At 38.5% G+C, this 17,987-nt stretch overlaps 1 protein-coding gene across 1 annotated transcript; it reads left to right on the top strand.

The window, feature by feature from the left end:
• The first annotated feature begins 12,862 nt into the window (after positions 1-12,862).
• LOC134789615 (uncharacterized) lies at positions 12,863-15,347 on the top strand. The gene is made up of 5 exons (XM_063760186.1): positions 12,863-13,187; positions 13,772-13,945; positions 14,133-14,457; positions 14,628-14,889; positions 15,037-15,347. Exons 1-5 carry the CDS (start codon positions 13,059-13,061, stop codon positions 15,338-15,340), a joined length of 1,194 nt encoding a protein of 397 aa, XP_063616256.1. The 5' UTR covers positions 12,863-13,058; the 3' UTR covers positions 15,341-15,347.
• The last annotated feature ends 2,640 nt before the right edge of the window (positions 15,348-17,987 follow it).

The following is a 17,987-nucleotide window of genomic DNA, read 5'->3' as shown; positions in this document are numbered from 1 at the left end:
AAGGCCCAAGCTACCGGTGGTCAGGGCTGCAGAGAGAGGAACCGGCGGACTATCCGCGCCGTGTCCAAGATCACCGCCTTCTGCATCTGACCCTTGATCCAACCACCTAGCGAGAGTCTCTCAAGATGTTGGTCGAGACTCTTCGCTATTAGACCGTTCACTGAAACGACTATCGGGACAATGATCGTCGAATCAACATCCCACATGGCGGTTATCTCGTGAGCCAAGTCTAGGTACTTACTGGACTTGTCCTTCTCGGCCTTCACGAGATTCTCATCATGGGGGATGGTGATGTCAACGAGCACGGCCCGACGTTGCGATCGATCTATTATCACAATGTCAGGCTTATTGGCTACAATAGTCCTGTCTGTGATGATAGATCGATCCCAATAGAGCGTGGCACGACCATTCTCGAGAACAGGCGCAGGTAAGTACTTGTAGTACGGTACTTCGCGGTCCACAAGGCCATATAGAAGAGCAAGTTGCTGGTGAATAATTCTGGCTACGAGATTATGTCTGTGCAAGTACTCGCCGTTAGCAAGATGAGAACAACCGGAAATGATATGCCTGAGTGACTCTCCGGGACGGCGGCATGCCCGACAAATGTCGACCGTACCGTCCTTCAGGATATATTTCCGATAGTTGTTCGTCATCATCACTTCGTCCGCAATTGCACAGGCAAAACCCTCGGTTTCTCCGAAGAGGTCCCCGAATCGTAACCAGTTCACCGACGCGAGCAGGTCCACATCGGGTCCCGTGAGGGCCTTGTAGAACCGCCCGTGTAGCACCTTACTCTCTCACACATATTATTATTAATTTTCATACAATTTTCAATTACAAACCACGCTACGTAATAACGTATGCGTTACTCATTGCAAGGGTACACAACATATTATTTACTCTGTAGCGCTACAATATCTCTTTAGTCTTTACTATATCATATATTATTTTATTCATTATTTCTTTCAGGATACAAGGTATATTATTATTTCTTTATTGCGCATATATTATTTATACCATTAATTATTACTTAACAGGCAGTTCTTTTAACACTTCCTTACTTTAACAAACATACCCTGTGTCCAAGGACCTTCACGAAAGGTAACTCGACCGAATCATGATCAGGTAACAAGGATTTCGTGCCTGCCCTTGTATCCTGGTGTACCTTGCTACATTGTTTTAATTCGCACAACAGTTCCCTTCGGGTCACTGATGCTAACGAATAGCATTATTCTCTCTATCGTTTAATCTATCTTTGAATATATAATTTATTTTCCTCATATCTAAAAACGATTATTATCCGCATCATATTACTCACAAACCATCAAAACTACAACATATAAGGATTCTAATTCGCTCTTAGGTGATCAGGCTAATTGCATCATAAAAACTTATCTGCTTAGCTTTGTCATCTTTAACACAACTTTCTAAACCTTACAATTTCAACCTTCTATCTTCGCCAATTTTCTCATTAAATTATTGTAATAACTTCATTTTCTAACTATTTATTTAAATCTGCTTTACAAAATGTTACCTACGAACATTTAATTTTTCCATATCCTATAGTAAAATCATATCAAGTTGTATTTCATAGACATATTTAACCTCTTTTTTTTTCATAGACATATCATATTATTTAACCCTTTTTTTTAACTTTATTACAGATATGTATTCCACGTTTTATTTTTCTATATCTATCACTTATTTCGTTCCTCGTTAGTCCGTGTTAACAAAGTCAAATCCGGTAAAATCATTTTTCTTACTATATTATAATTTATAATACATTGGTTTAAAACCCTACATGTATTTTTCTTAACACTTGACATATATCAATATATTTACCTTATCATAAAACATGATTAAATCAAATAAACATAATGAAATAAATGTAATGTACTTCGCCTAAGAATCTATTCAGAAAAAAAAAATTAAAAGGTTTTAATATTTAAATTTTTAAACTTACTGAATCCTCATCTAAGAATTTAATTTAAGTACATACTTATATGATTTTTTTAAATACATTTTATTACCCTTAGTTATTTGCATAAAAAAAAATATCCTAAAAAAATACTACTTATTATGACAATTAAGTTAAACACCCACATGTACGCTCTAAAAAACTAATTAAAATCTCAACACAATTACGGAGTGTACCTTAATACAAATAATAAATGTCCATTTCTTGTTGTCCATTTGGGTCCACTCAGAGTCGTCCATCGGCACCCCACAGCTTTCCCCCTTCAGCCGCCAGCAGCTTTCAGCCGCCATCAGATACACAGTCTTGGTTCGCGGATAGATACACTAATTTATTTTTGACACTTAATTTCACCTTCACGATGATAGCTGACCGATTTTCACAAGCATAGTTTTATTTACTTTATATTGACAAGCCGGCGCTGGTAGGTATATCACTTGCCTTCTTGTCCACATACATAAGTCTTATTTTATTTCACATACCTAATATGTTTTAGAGAGAAAAAACATGTTTTTCACTAGAGTCCACTTTCCACACATTAAGGTTTAATACTTTTAGTTTATTTAAATTATTATTTGTTTTGCACTATCAAAGTTTTTGCTTTTAGATATTTTCATTTTTTTTTTGTTGTCCTTGCGAATGTCCACAAATATATTAAGAGTTTCAAATTAGTTCCTTGACATTTTCACTTTTAAAACTTTGAAGTTAAAGCGCGCCCCGCCAGTGCAGCACCACCTATACTGCACCGGCAGGCACCATGTGACGTTAGAGACTTAACGCCACTGGCAGGGTCGCCATGTAAGGATGGGACCCAGGACAGTATTTACTCGGCACTCCTGTGTTTTACTACTGTCCTGGGTCCCATCCTTACAATGTTTTAATATGACATGTTGGTGGCAAACAAGCATACAAGGCTGTTAATGCCGATGGTAAGTGGGAGTTTAGACTAGACCTCTGCTTCTCCAAGGGACTCACATTGCTGACCGAGTAAATTTTTATTAATATGTTTTAACATGGCATGTTGGTGGCAAACAAGCATACAACTCATACAAGGCTGTTAATGCCGATGGTAAGTGGGAGTTTAGACTAGACCTCTGATTCTCCAAGGGACTCACATTGTTGACCGAGTAAATTTTTATTAATATGTTTTAATATGACATGTTGGTGGCAAACAAGAATACAAGGCTGTTAATGCCGATGGTAAGTGGGAGTTTAGATTAGACCTCTGCTTCTCCAAGGGACTCACATTGTTGATCGAGTAAATTTTTATTAATATGTTTTAATATGACATGTTGGTGGCAAACAAGAATACAAGGCTGTTAATGCCGATGGTAAGTGGGGGTTTAGACTAGACCTCTGCTTCTCCAAGGGACTCACATTGCTGACCGGTTACAAATCTATTACACTCATACTAGGGTTCCGTACCTGAAGGGTAACTAAAAAACGGGAACCTATTAGCGATTCCGACTCGCACTTGGCCGGTTTTTCTTAGTAGGTATATGACATTTATTTCAGTTTTACTTCATTGTCCGTCTGTCTGTCTGTCTGTCTGTCTGTCACCAGGCTGTATCTCATGAACCGTGATAGGCCTAGGCAGTTGAAATTTTCACAGATGATGTATTTCTGTTACCGCTATAACAACAAATACTAAAAAGTATGGAACCCTTCGTGCGCGAGCACTTGCCCGGTTTGACATTTCAGGCTCCGTCACACAGGCGCGTTTCGCGTGCGGCGCGTGAGCGGGGCGCGCCGCTTTTTCATATAAAACGCTAAGGCCCGGCTCTGAAATCGTGCCGGTGTGACGGAACCTTTATTTCAGTTTACTCCACTGTCCCTCTGTCACCAGGCTGTATCTCATGAACCGTGATAGCTAGACAGTTGAAATTTTCACACATGATGTATTTCTGTTGCCGCTATAACAACAAATATTAAAAAGTGTTCCGTTCTTGATGGGTGAGTCCGACTCGCACTTATTCAGTTTTTTTTTGTAAACGAATTTAATATTAACGGATAGGCATTAATATTAAAGAATGAAATAGTAGTGATAATTTCCATACTTTCACTTTAGTTCCATGAAGGGTAGGTACAAAAGGGTTCCCTCTTTTGAGATTGGAAAGTGGGCTAGGTTATAAATGCGGCCTTCACAGAACCGATCTGCGACCAGAAAAGTGGGTCAGGTTAGAACTGTGATCCTTATAGAACCAAACTGCAACCAGAAGTAAGTTAGGTTAGAACTGCGACCCTTACAGAACCGAACTGCTACCAGAAAAGCGGATTAGGTTTTTTTAATTACATATTTGTTTTTAGATATATCGGAATAGTAAATTTTTCGAGTTATGATTGTATGTTACGGATTTAAAGTTTTCTGAGATGTGATAGGTTTGTAACCGCCTTGATGAAGGTATGAAGTCTAAAAGTAAATAATTACTTAATTCAAAATGAGTATTACCTATTACTATTATTTATTTTACCCGAGCGAAGCCGGGTTTTCATCTAGTGTTATTGTATTCTGAGAGATGAGAAGTCGGATTTGTCGCTCGACCGATCCGCAATTTGTACTGAGCGAGCAAAATCGATAAATCCAACAATTACATGAGACTAAAATATAATAATTGTGTTTTAATGTAATTGAACGTATGATATGTAAAAAAAATATTACAAGTGAAATGTAACACTTTCTTTTTGTAAATTTGATGTCCCCGACCTCTTTTTATAACAAAAAACCGAGCAAACAGGCATTTTTGTGCAGCAGTGTTCACGCGCGCGTCTGGACTCGGTCTAGTGAAAAATCCAAGTGCAACTAGTTTTATTACCCGCGCTAGATTAGATTGACGCGCTAATCTTGTACCTCGGCAGAGGGGAAATAGTGCGAATGCCGCCTCCCTTCCGTGTTGCTCGAAGATCGACAACGATTTGTCATACACACGGTAAATAAAACTGCGCAAATCGGACTGCACAGTTTAATCGCTACGATTTATAGTTACGTGTGTAGCCGGCATAACTAATATTCTTTGTTTATGAAACATATATAGACTTGCCAGACTAAGGTGAGTTCGACTAAGATCGGACACCGGTTAAGATCGTATGATTCAAATTTCCGCCTTTTGCGGGGCTTTTTTAAAATGCTAGCAAGGTTTTGCAATGCGCTATTTTGTTCTGCACCCCCCTTCAGGCCCCACTTGTCGCTCCGACTAACAAGTCTCGAGATATGTGCAAACGTCCAAAAAATGAGTTTTTATTTTGTGTCCGGAAATACCCTCCGCCAGTTTTTCTTGAATAACTGGCAAGTTGAAACGTTATTTGTTTCTTTTACAGATTGCATGTTATTTTTATTAAATTTGTGACAAATCTGTATATTTGGAATTTTGATACGATGCCTGTAGGCCGAGATCCGGTCTAACCCGAAGTGGTAAAAGATCGGATGCTAATTATCCGATCTTAAATTCTCAGGGATGCTCAAACTTTATTCGTGTCACCACTTTTTCTAATTAAATTAGGTATTAGGTAAATGTGATTAATAGATATTAAATCACTATAAAGCTCCCAAATCATCTTGTATTGATCTCTACACTTAACTAAGTAACGCCACATACTTAAATGATCTCTTATACTTAATCAAATATGTTTATAAATAATAAAAACGCAGACTGATTAAAAATGGTCGTATTCATTCCTCCACTTTCATATTAATTTAGCCTTAAATCCTCTTTTATCACCTTTTTTCAACCTACCACGCTTATGGTGTCAATGAACCCACATGGTTCATTGACCCTACATGGGTTCATTGACCCCACATCTAAAGTTTGACAACCATAATTTCTTGAATATTGAGCGCATGGTGTAAGATCGGACGGAAAAAATGCAAAAAAATAAAAATTTGGTCGGATATGATAGCCCGAATTACTGCTAGGTCAATTCTTCTATATATTTGTCGGACCCTGACACCAGAAAGACGTATTGCAGCGTTATAGTTCATTATTGTAGACGCCTGTATAAAATCGATTAGCAATGTTGAGCTACGTATTATTTGGTTGTAACAAAATAAATAAAGTTGTCTAGAGAGTAACTCCGTCTATTGGCGCATTGTTGAAATAAAGTTGCGTAGAGAGTAACGCCGTCTATTGGCGCATTGTTGTAATAAAGTTGCGTAGAGAGTAACGCCACCTATTGGCGTGTTGTTGAACTAAAATGACAGGTAGAAGGCTTTGGAACGTCGAGAGGTTTCTCTCGAGTGAGCGTAGGCACGAGTTGGCGTTTTGTCGGTATGTTGGTAGACTGGTCGAGCAGGTTTACCAACTTGACTGAGGCGGGAGCGGAGAGGCTCCGCCGCTGGTATTTCTTCTTGATCGGACCGCGCTAGAGATCGGACGTACTCGTTAGCCAACCTCGTGCCTAACTCGCTACGTTCCTGAAGGTTTATACCTGAAGGATTATTCTGATAGCTTATAGAATCCCGCGTTCTTTAACCATTTAGCTAAGTGTTTTATTTCAAGTGTTATTTTGATTTCTTATGTTTCATTAGAAGCTTACTTTTGTGAAATAAAGAAATGAGGTGTTATGTGTTGTTTTAACTTGTTTTGAAAGGATTTGTCCCTCTGAAGTTTGTTGCCGGTCCCATATAGGGCTAAATCTTCTCAGGTTAGATATGTAGGGTTGAAGCCGGCCTAGTTTGACTCGAATAAAGATTTAAACGGTTTCTTTTTAATTTCATATTGCTCCCTTGAGTTAAAAATAGCAATTAGTTCTTTTAAACATTTAGTACTGAAGTATAGTAGGCACTAGTATGGTTAACGAGTCCTAATGTTTATTTCATGCACTGGTAGCATGGTAGCATACTGGTTTAGCTGTGAAGTAATACATCGAGATACTACCCCACGCGCCCACCGCTTTTAGGACCATCGCTATTCGACATCAGCAAGTGGGATGAATGCGGAGTTTCATGTATTGCTTACACAGCCACCTGGGAGCGTGGTGTATTTCCGTGTGTTTTGGTGACCTACATTCCATAATCTGGACACGTGGTAATGGTAAGCTCACGTGTCTAACCTTGATTGAAAGGTGAGTGTAATTCATTGTTATTTGGTGAGAATGATTGTGAAATTGTGATTGAGGCAGTCGAGCATAGCGGTCGTTACGTGACGTCATCTCTGGGATCGTTACGTTTCTTTGTAATTAATTTTTGTAATCCATTTAAATCGAAGCGATCTTGAGTTATTTTGATTTGAAATCCATACTGTTAATTAAAACCGAGTATTAGCTATTACAACGTGAAATTATTTCATCGCTCACTTGTGAATGTACCCTCAATAATTGATTTTTTATAAAGATACAATTAATTTTTATAATCCATTTAAATCTAAGTGATCTTGAATTATTTTGATGTGAAATCCATCTTGTTAATTACAATCAAATATCGGCTATCACGACGTGATATTATTTTATCGCTCACTTGTGAATCTACCCTCAATAATTGATTTTTTATAAAGATACAATTAATTTTTATAATCCATTTAAATCTAAGTGATCTTGAATTATTTTGATGTGAAATCCATCTTGTTAATTACAATCAAATATCGGCTATCACGACGTGATATTATTTTATCGCTCACTTGTGAATCTACCCTCAATAATTGATTTTTTATGAAGATACAATTAATTTTTATAATCCATTTAAATCTAAGTGATCTTGAATTATTTTGAAGTGAAATCCATGTTGTTAATTACAACCAAATATCGGCTATCACGACGTGATATTATTTCATCGCTCACTTGTGCTTCTACCCTCAAAAATATTTTTTTTTCATGAAAATACAATGCACCGTTAGAAATTGATCCTGCTGATTTGCCAATGCATAGGATTATGTAATACTACTTACTTACTTTACGTTACCCTGTAACGTTTAGTAATTAGTAAAATTGCTACAAATTATTGCCCGTAATGCCGTCATAGATCACAAATCGCGCATACTATGAAAGCATGAGCTACGCATATGAAAATTAATGTTACAGTGTGCTGCAACCTGAGCAGGGACAACTTACAGACGCCATCACACCTGTAACACAGAAGCAGCTGTGCAGTATCGTCTGTTCTGGAGATTTGGAAATAAAAGGACAGGTTTCGTTCCAATTGTTTATTAGTGAATTTTATTTTCAGTTTAATGGCGAAGCATAACAGTCTAACGTAACTAATTAGCTGTCACTTTTCGTATTGGCCCATTTTACCGTGTTACTTATTTTTGGAACAAATGTTTGTTTGTTCATAGAATGAAATAAAACGCACTCATTGAAGTTTAAATTTTATTCTGAGATTTTTGAAGTCCCTTATACATTGGAAACATGTTTTTTTTGTGTCTGCTACATTGCATTTAATAAAACTTTGAGTTTATCCTACTTACATGATAAACCTGATGCCGTGCTAATGATGATTTCAGTAACAGCCAGCTATGTTAAACTACATCGTGCATCTCGCCATCTGCCGCAGCAACGGCAACTACATGGCGGAAAGCATCAGCCTTCGTGCTTGGGTTGGACTTCACCACCACCTTTGACTGGGACGCGTGCATCATGCTTTATTAATCTGGTGAGCAGTTCCCATTTTGTTGGGATGATTTTGAGAGGATTTACTTCTGCATAGAAGTTTTGAGCGAGTTTCTGTTGTTAATGCTAAAGTAGAAAGCTATCTTTAGTGATTTTGATCAGTGATGTTCAGTTTCAGTCGATCAGTTGACGCTGATAGTGTCAGTGATTCTAAGTTACATGATTGTAACGCTTTTTTTTTATTTTCTGTTTTTGGAATTCACTCTTAACATTGTTTTTGCTTTCGATGGACTGAAAGCTTGTACTTTCGAAGGACTGAAAGTACGCCCGATGGACTGGGCAATACTGTCATGCTTTCGATGGACTGAAGGCAAGCCCGATGGACTGGGCACTACTGTTTTGCTTTCGATGGACTGAAGGCAAGCCCGATGGACTGGGCACTACTGTTTTGCTTTCGATGGACTGAAGGCAAGCCCGATGGACTGGGCACTACTGTTTTGCTTTCGATGGACTGAAGGCACGCCCGATGGACTGGGCACTAATGTTTTGCTTTAGATGGACTGGGTATTGTTTTGTTTAGTGACCGCATCAGAAGTGCCGGAGCGTGTAAGAGGTGCACGTGGTCTGCTTTTTATGTGCAGAATGCTCTTTGCAAGGAGTAGCACTTACGCGGCTGAGATGGTTACTTCAGACGAGGGTCTGGTATATGCCGAAGGACTGGCAATTCACCGAAGGACTGGTGTTGTTTTGTTAAAAATGAATTCCCGTTGATGTACTGTGCTCATATGAGTAAAATTGGCATTATTAAGTCAGAGTGCTATTTATTTTAAGATGTCCTACAATGATTATTATCACATTTGACCAAAATATTTTTTTTAATGCCAGATAATTTCCCCGTAAATTGATATTGATGACAATAGTAGGGATACTGTCGAGCAATGAATTAGAGCTGTTGCGATTTGTGTTTTTGATGTTTGAGATTGTTCTGTTTTCACATAAATTTGAGAGTATCCGCCAGATGGAGGCGATGATTAATGGAGTGTATCCGCTAGATAGCGGCGATGATTACTGATTATTTTTATTAAGTCGTTGCTCGATGGACTATTTTTGACTAGAGAAATGAGGATTGTTTAATGACTTTGAACTATTTTCTGGTTTGATTGATAACAAAGTTTGATTTTAATAGTAATTTGAGTGAGACCTAAATTGTGGGTCAGGAATGACCGAGCGATGAGATACTGTGCTGAGTATTTTGTTACAGAATCAAATGCATACACCCACACACGAGGACGTGTGTAGCGCAGGACGGCCGTGTCGGACCCTGACACCAGAAAGACGTATTGCAGCGTTATAGTTCATTATTGTAGACGCCTGTATAAAATCGATTAGCAATGTTGAGCTACGTATTATTTGGTTGTAACAAAATAAATAAAGTTGTCTAGAGAGTAACTCCGTCTATTGGCGCATTGTTGAAATAAAGTTGCGTAGAGAGTAACGCCGTCTATTGGCGCATTGTTGTAATAAAGTTGCGTAGAGAGTAACGCCACCTATTGGCGTGTTGTTGAACTAAAATGACAGGTAGAAGGCTTTGGAACGTCGAGAGGTTTCTCTCGAGTGAGCGTAGGCACGAGTTGGCGTTTTGTCGGTATGTTGGTAGACTGGTCGAGCAGGTTTACCAACTTGACTGAGGCGGGAGCGGAGAGGCTCCGCCGCTGGTATTTCTTCTTGATCGGACCGCGCTAGAGATCGGACGTACTCGTTAGCCAACCTCGTGCCTAACTCGCTACGTTCCTGAAGGTTTATACCTGAAGGATTATTCTGATAGCTTATAGAATCCCGCGTTCTTTAACCATTTAGCTAAGTGTTTTATTTCAAGTGTTATTTTGATTTCTTATGTTTCATTAGAAGCTTACTTTTGTGAAATAAAGAAATGAGGTGTTATGTGTTGTTTTAACTTGTTTTGAAAGGATTTGTCCCTCTGAAGTTTGTTGCCGGTCCCATATAGGGCTAAATCTTCTCAGGTTAGATATGTAGGGTTGAAGCCGGCCTAGTTTGACTCGAATAAAGATTTAAACGGTTTCTTTTTAATTTCATATTGCTCCCTTGAGTTAAAAATAGCAATTAGTTCTTTTAAACATTTAGTACTGAAGTATAGTAGGCACTAGTATGGTTAACGAGTCCTAATGTTTATTTCATGCACTGGTAGCATGGTAGCATACTGGTTTAGCTGTGAAGTAATACATCGAGATACTACCCCACGCGCCCACCGCTTTTAGGACCATCGGTATTCGACATATTAATCAGTGGGTAAAACCGGTTATTTTGCAATAGTAAACTCTTTGGTACCGTCAATAGGGCCGAACTTAATAGGCCCGTCCGTTCTTACACCACCAGGTAAAAAAATAATGTTGTCAATTTATTTTGTTTCCTATATTTAAACACTCATTATAGCGCCTAGAAACATAATAAAAATCAATTATATAGAGCATTTCATTATTATCCCCTATCGACATTCAAGCAGAGAAAAAAAAATGTAACATCATCTCAACCCGCCTAAAAACGTCCGAAACATTGCCGAACTCACCTTATACATGGTCTAATAAAACATGGTCTTCTATTCCCAGAGTGACACGGGCCTACGTCACAATAACATTGCCACTTTATTTCAACATAATATGTTACATGGGTACATTATACCTATGGTTAATAAGTTAAAATATTTCTTTATAATTTTCATTTATATGTATTTTATCTTAAATTTTACAATAACACGTCATTTTTAATTATTCGTTAGCAATATCTTCCGATTCACGAAAGAAATTTCAGACGTTCGGGTAATTCTGTTTACATTACTGGCAACACAGGATAGCGCTGTCACATTTGACAATTCGGATCTAGATAACTTCATGCCCTGACCGTCATCCTTGTCGAACGCGTGTTAATTGTTATTTCCTTCTCGCTCAGTGTCAGCAGTCGCAGTGTTTTCCAAACTTTTCACGTCGTAAGCTTGGTAATTAATGTGTAACTGTGAATTAGTTTTTCAAACGTTTGTCTTGTATAGATAAATAAAGTTTAGTATTGAAGATTATGCCTTACAAAAACGTCTTAATATGTACACAGCTTAATACTCTTTGGTGAATTATTTATCTATGGCTAGCTGTCACACACATGTACTCGTTCATTCCGATTTCTGCTCTGATCTAGAAGCCATCTTATTTAAGTAATTTGTGTCGTCCTCTTAGATATACATATCCTATCCTAAGTTATCTAAATAATCATCAACATATTTATTTATCAACTGACGAAAGATTTTGTATGCTTTATATATAAAATATAAAGCTGCATAAATTTGGAGGACACGACTTTCATTTCTCCGCCCTCAACGCATCCCTGCCTAAGATTGGTAAGAACCTTGGTATCCTCTAGCACACAGAGTGCAATATTTAGTTTAATCATTAGATTTGTTTTATTTTACTATGTTTCTACATGAAGAACTTAAAATTAATGCCGTTAAAATAATTTTCACCGTTGGTTAAAATTCTCCCACATTTTAAAGTTTGAGAACCTGTAAACAGCATGATGACGTAGGCCCGTGTCAGTTAGGTCATACGCGAATCTCGGAATAGAGTACCAGGCGGAGTATATTATTATACCATTACCTTATATGCTTCATAAACAACGAATATTTGCTGGATCGTAAATGGGTAGCTAGAATATGGAAATATTCTACGATACATGGCAACATTGGTAATACCAGTGACGTGACAGGACACTGGGGTCTACCGCGAAAACCGAAATTCGCAAATTGCGGGGATCTTTCTCTTTTACTCTCATTAAGACGTGATTAGAGTGACAGAGAAAAATGCCCGCACTTGACGAACTTCGATTTTCGCGGTTATAGCCCTGGGACAGTAATTTGCATAGAAGGTAGGATCCTATAGAAGTGGTATACGCGTGCCTTCGTGAGGGACAAAACATAGGCAATGCGACACTATGATTGGTCGAATTTATTTGTTGCCCACCATAACCCATACTAATTTAAGGTGGGGAATAAAAAAAAATGTGAGACTGTGACAAGGACAAACAATAATAGCGCTTTCGCTGCTACTCCTACTGAAAGACACATAAGACTATCCCGTTCGCTCATTTTCCCCATCATGCCTTATCCAGTTAAAACACTAGATTCATGGTAATTTGACACTGTTGAATGCATTGTTGATGACTGTTGACCACGTACGTAGTATCAAAGAGTATAATAATATATGTATAATTGTATATAGCAATGACCTTTACTTACATCCATGTAACGTAGTATCTTCTTAGTAGTTTGTGCTGTTGACTTGACAATGACATGCTTGTTGAGAATGTTGATGTTCTCGATCTTGCAACTTGCAATGTTGATAATAATTTGAAAATATCTTGTATAAATTATGACTAAACTTAATGTGTGTTACTTATACTTACTGCACAAGAATACAAAATATAATAACCAAGTTTATGGTAAGGTTAGGAATAGGGTAGTTAAGCGGTTATAAATTTTGTAAACATGAATAAAATTATTAAAAAGCTGGAGAGAACATTTGAAGGTGTGATCGACATAACCGAGCCCTCAAGTATGGACAAGGTGCTGGCTATTTTCGAACAATCTCGACTAGAAGACGACGAGTTTATGCAGGTAATCAATCATCAACAAATCTTTGAAATTCCTTGCTCAATCAAATTCAAAGTATTTATTGCCCACACAATTCAAAATAATTAAAAAAATCAGGCGGTAGGTGTGGTGGTGGTGTGGGAATCCATATAAATTATAACAAAAATATTACTTTACTATTTAATCTGCGGAATAACAACGTTCTAGTACTTAATTAGTAATTTTATTTTATTTTAGTACATGGAAAACCAACAGCGCTATATATATCCAGAAATTACAATAGAATCACCGAGCCAATTATAGGTTCTCAATTAGGCCGCAAGTGTAATGGTTAGCGTTAGGAAGTACTGGCCATAGGAAATATTATGGAATGTTAATTTGTTTCTTGCATAGAAAACGTATGGTGTAGTACTTATAGTAAAAAATCATAACCCTCCTTATGCTTTGCCATCGTCAGGTAAAAAATAGACTAGCATGTTTTTACTTTTTATTTCGCAGATGAGCAAGTCATATTTTTGTCTTTTTAACATATCCTCTTTTAATTAAGCTGATTGAATGAGTCATTAAATGTTACTGGTAAATCTGGTAATATATGAGTATTTTTTTAGCTCTTAGTAGATAAGCTACATGGAGTTGAAGTAACATGGGAACGGCCTCCATACCAACTGAACGACTGCTTAACTGAGAAGCCACCTCCTGAAGAAGCAGAGCTTTGTGCCAGCGGACGCTTCACGAAAGCAGAAGGTGAATTAGTTAAAAAAAACTGGAAAAGCTTTGTACAAGTAAGAAAAAAAAAAATCCCTTTAAAAAAATATTAATATTGCAGTTATGTTTACTGTATACAGACGGACATACCTACTGATAGATATTCTGTAAATTGAGGTAGTTATGATTAGTTACTCTGTTAACATTAATCATGACCATTGCTGTATTTGGACCCCTTAACTGTGACCCTTACTAATATTTCAGCAATATAATGTTCCCGACAAACCAATATGCTATGCACGGTGGAAGAACCGTAACAAAAATCCGAAGTATAATCCAGAGGGGCGTGCGCGTAGGTATGTGGCTGCATACCTCGCCCGAGGACTACACAGGAACCTTTACCAAGTTTTTAAATATTTCCGGAAAACTTATGCATATCCAGTGAAACTCGGGAAGCACACTCCTACAGAGGAGAAGATCATGGAAATTTGTTTCTTTCACCAGCCCGAGGATGCCTGCGTAGTCGCGCCCGCGGTGCTGGGCCGCGAGCCACGGGCCATTCTTAAACAGTTAACTTACTATTACCATGGTAAATATATTTGTGTTCAATATTAAAAATACCAGAATTAATTTTAGTTTATTTGAAATACCAAAGTATGTACAATAAATTAAGCTTTCAAAATCATAGTTATACAATTTAATTAAGTACTATAGTATTACTTATACGTACATTATACCTACTTACAATTTTGGTTGCAGGAAAACCTGAGCCAAAGCAGATCATCAAATGGACGTTAGAGTTAGCAGCCAAACTGATTCGTCTTTTGATTAAATATTCCGGATGTAGTTTCCAAGAATTGAAATATAATAAATTTGACCAAGAAGTGTGGCTTAAACTGGGGAAGAAAATGGGTCAACTTTATAGAAACGTGCGTGAATTTTGGTTCGGCAAACTGCATGTGCAACTGTTTGCTAGGTGTGCTATAAAATTAAAGACACTACGTAAAATTATTTTTAAAAAGTAAGTTTTATCAAAGTATGAACTTGGAAAATTAGTTGATTTTAGTGCCTGCTGATAATAATGTCACTAATTTTTACATTAATTTCTGAAGCAATGTGTTATATGCTATATTAAATAAATTATCCACAATTTATACTTACATTACAGGCTGCAAAATTCACCGTATGAAGTTTGGTCAGATATTCGTTGGAAGGATTTTGAGAAGGAATTCCCAGATGGTTTCACTTACCAGTTCTTGTATAACGTTGCCAAGGCATCATTCCGAGGGCAGCCCAGCTACCGCAAGGCTCCTCTACACGAGGTCATGGAGCAAGCTGTAGAAAACAATAAACAAAGAAAACAAAATAGACGGCTAAAATCGCTTAAATACGATAACTCTGGGATTCTCACATTTATCAAGCATGATATATCTATGAAACAATTGATGAAAGAAATGTCAATAAATCTTTGACCTTTGACTGATATCTTTTCTTAACGCATTCACTGCCAGGGGTCGTGGCCTAGGAACAAACTTGTATGACGGTGGACGCACATGCGCGTCGGGGGCAGTGAATGTGTTAATTAATCCCGTACACTTGCTCACAAACCTTCTAGTTCACCGTAGATCAGTAATAGGTAACTAAGTTGCTAGCCTCTATAATCTTCAAAATGAGTATTTGCTAGGATTATTTGGCCCCGTGACACTGCGATCCTGCACAATACACGTTTTCTTCGTATATTTTTCAAATCTGGGGGCGCGGCAGTGCCCCCGCCAAGTCGAGCGCGAAGCAAACACTGCCATACCATCCTTTACTGGAACCATTTCGCCGCATTTTCAGGCTGCTATTTGAGAACCTCTGGATAAGACCAGAATGCAGAAATTTTGGTCATCCAGTAAGCTATAATCACATACTTAAAATCCAAAATTTCAAGTCTGTAGGTCATTTAGTTCCGAAGTTAAGCGAAAGCAAAGTTTCGCATTTATGACACTCACTCACTCACTCATGATCATCAGAATAGAACTAGTACTTCCCATAAACTCAGAGAGCTGAAATTTGGTACAGAGTTAGGGTTTAATGGCCACATAAAGGGAAAACCTAAAAATATTGCAATATCAGTCACGTTTTAAAAATCTAAGAACTGCATAAGTAAGTTTGTAATCCCATATAAATATATGATATTACAAGTTACTATTGCAGTTCCTACAAATAGTAGGTAAAGTAAAGGTACACTACGATGTACGATGTGAGTATGAATGAAGATATGTTTAGTTATGATATGTGTATACATAGTATGGGTATGAGTACCCGAAAAGAAGGACTGCCTACAAAAAGAGATGAGATCCCATCAAAAACATTATAGCCGGTTTATACTCTCGTCTCGCGGCTCGGCTCGCGGCGCGTCTCGTGGCTCGCCTCGAGTGGCCTTGAGCGCATGAGCCCGTCGAGCTAATGATTACACTGTCGCCTCGTGGCTCGGCTCGAGGCTCGTCTCAGGGCTCGTAAGCTCGTCGAGCTAATATATTTTAAACACTAACGGTACGGCATAAGGTTTATAATCGAATGACAAGCCGAACGCGAGTGTGAACGCAAGCGCGCGTCCCGCGCGAGCCCATTTGGCTCGTGCCCAAAAAACCGCTCCTCCACGCGAGCCACGCGAGCGCGAGCCGAGCCACGAGACGAGCCGCGAGCTCACCGCTTACACTCGCGTCGCGTGGCGCGGCTCGCGGCTCGTCTCGTGGCTCGCGCGAGAGTCTAAACCGGCTATTACATGTAAAAAGGTGCAAGTCTCGCAACGCTTTTACTACAAAAAAGTTTTGAGATGTAATCAGTGCCAGGGGGTGTTAAAACCGTATCAATAAGATATCTTTAATTTGTAATACGTATTAAGATATCTTATTGATACTGTTTTAACACCCCCTGGCACCTTAGAGGATATAACCAACGGAGACGCCATGTCTAAAATTTTCGGTACAAAATAGTCTGCCGTTTTTTGCGGGGGAGGGGCACATCAAATGTATAGGTACGTCATGTCAGATAAACGTCAGTCCATACATATAGTTGACATGTGGTTGACCATTGGCCGCCTATTTTCGACAGAGGGGAACGCCTGTTAATGGCGGCTCCATTGTTAATTACTCCGAGCCTGGCACTGATTAAAATAACCGACTTGGTTTCACATTACATCTCAAAACTTTTTGTAGTAAAAGCGTTGCGAGACTTGCACCTTTTTACATGTAATGTTTTTGATGGGTTGAAAATTACGGTGATATGTGGAGTTCAGACGGGGTGATCAAATCGACCGATTTGATCAGAAATGAAATTGGCGTCAATTTCCAATTTAATCACCAATTTTAGATTTATGATATATTAGAGCCCTCGCAATTGAAAAAATACCCCAAAACAAAAATACTGGCGTCACAAATTGGTATTCTTGCGTTCGCACCCCAGTTTATCCATAATATCGGTCATAGTAGAAGAGCCGGCCGCAAAATTTCTAACCGACTTGATACCACGATGAAATGCACAATGGTTTCCCAGAAAAGTTATGCTAAGTCCGAATTCGATAGTCTGCCACGGCGGAACTTGCCGAAACTACGAAAAAGAAGGCCACTTCCGGTGCGAAAAAAAGGGCTGATTTAACCCATCTGATACCGAGATAGTAGTTATGGCAGCAGTTAGAAATTTACATGTAGACACAGAAAAGCGAAGTCTGCCACTATTTTTTTTGCCGGAAGTGCTTGGCAGACGCTCTCAAAGGTGACCATCGGGACCCCTAAATTAACCCATCTGATACCACCATGAAACCAATGCCAGTCGGTAGGTATGAACTCTCATGTCAGGAATATATAAGTCTGCCAAGGCTTTTCCTGCCGAAACACCATGGCAGACGAGATTATGTAAGCAAGGTCGCCATCGGTTACCCTACACTAACCCATCTGATACCACCATGAAACCAATTCCATTCGGTAGGTATGAACCCCCATTTTAGGAATATATAAGTCTGTCAAGGTTTTTCCTGCCGAAACACCTTGGCAGACGAGATTATAAGCAAGATGACCATCGGTTACCGTACACTAACCCATCTGATACCGCCATGAAACCAATTCCAGTCGGTAG

The sequence above is a fragment of the Cydia splendana genome, chromosome 4 (genome assembly GCF_910591565.1).
Source record: "Cydia splendana chromosome 4, ilCydSple1.2, whole genome shotgun sequence".
Lineage (NCBI taxonomy): Eukaryota > Metazoa > Arthropoda > Insecta > Lepidoptera > Tortricidae > Cydia > Cydia splendana.
The sequence above is the reverse complement of the archived record's forward strand: the minus strand, read 5'-3'. Positions and strand labels throughout refer to the sequence as shown.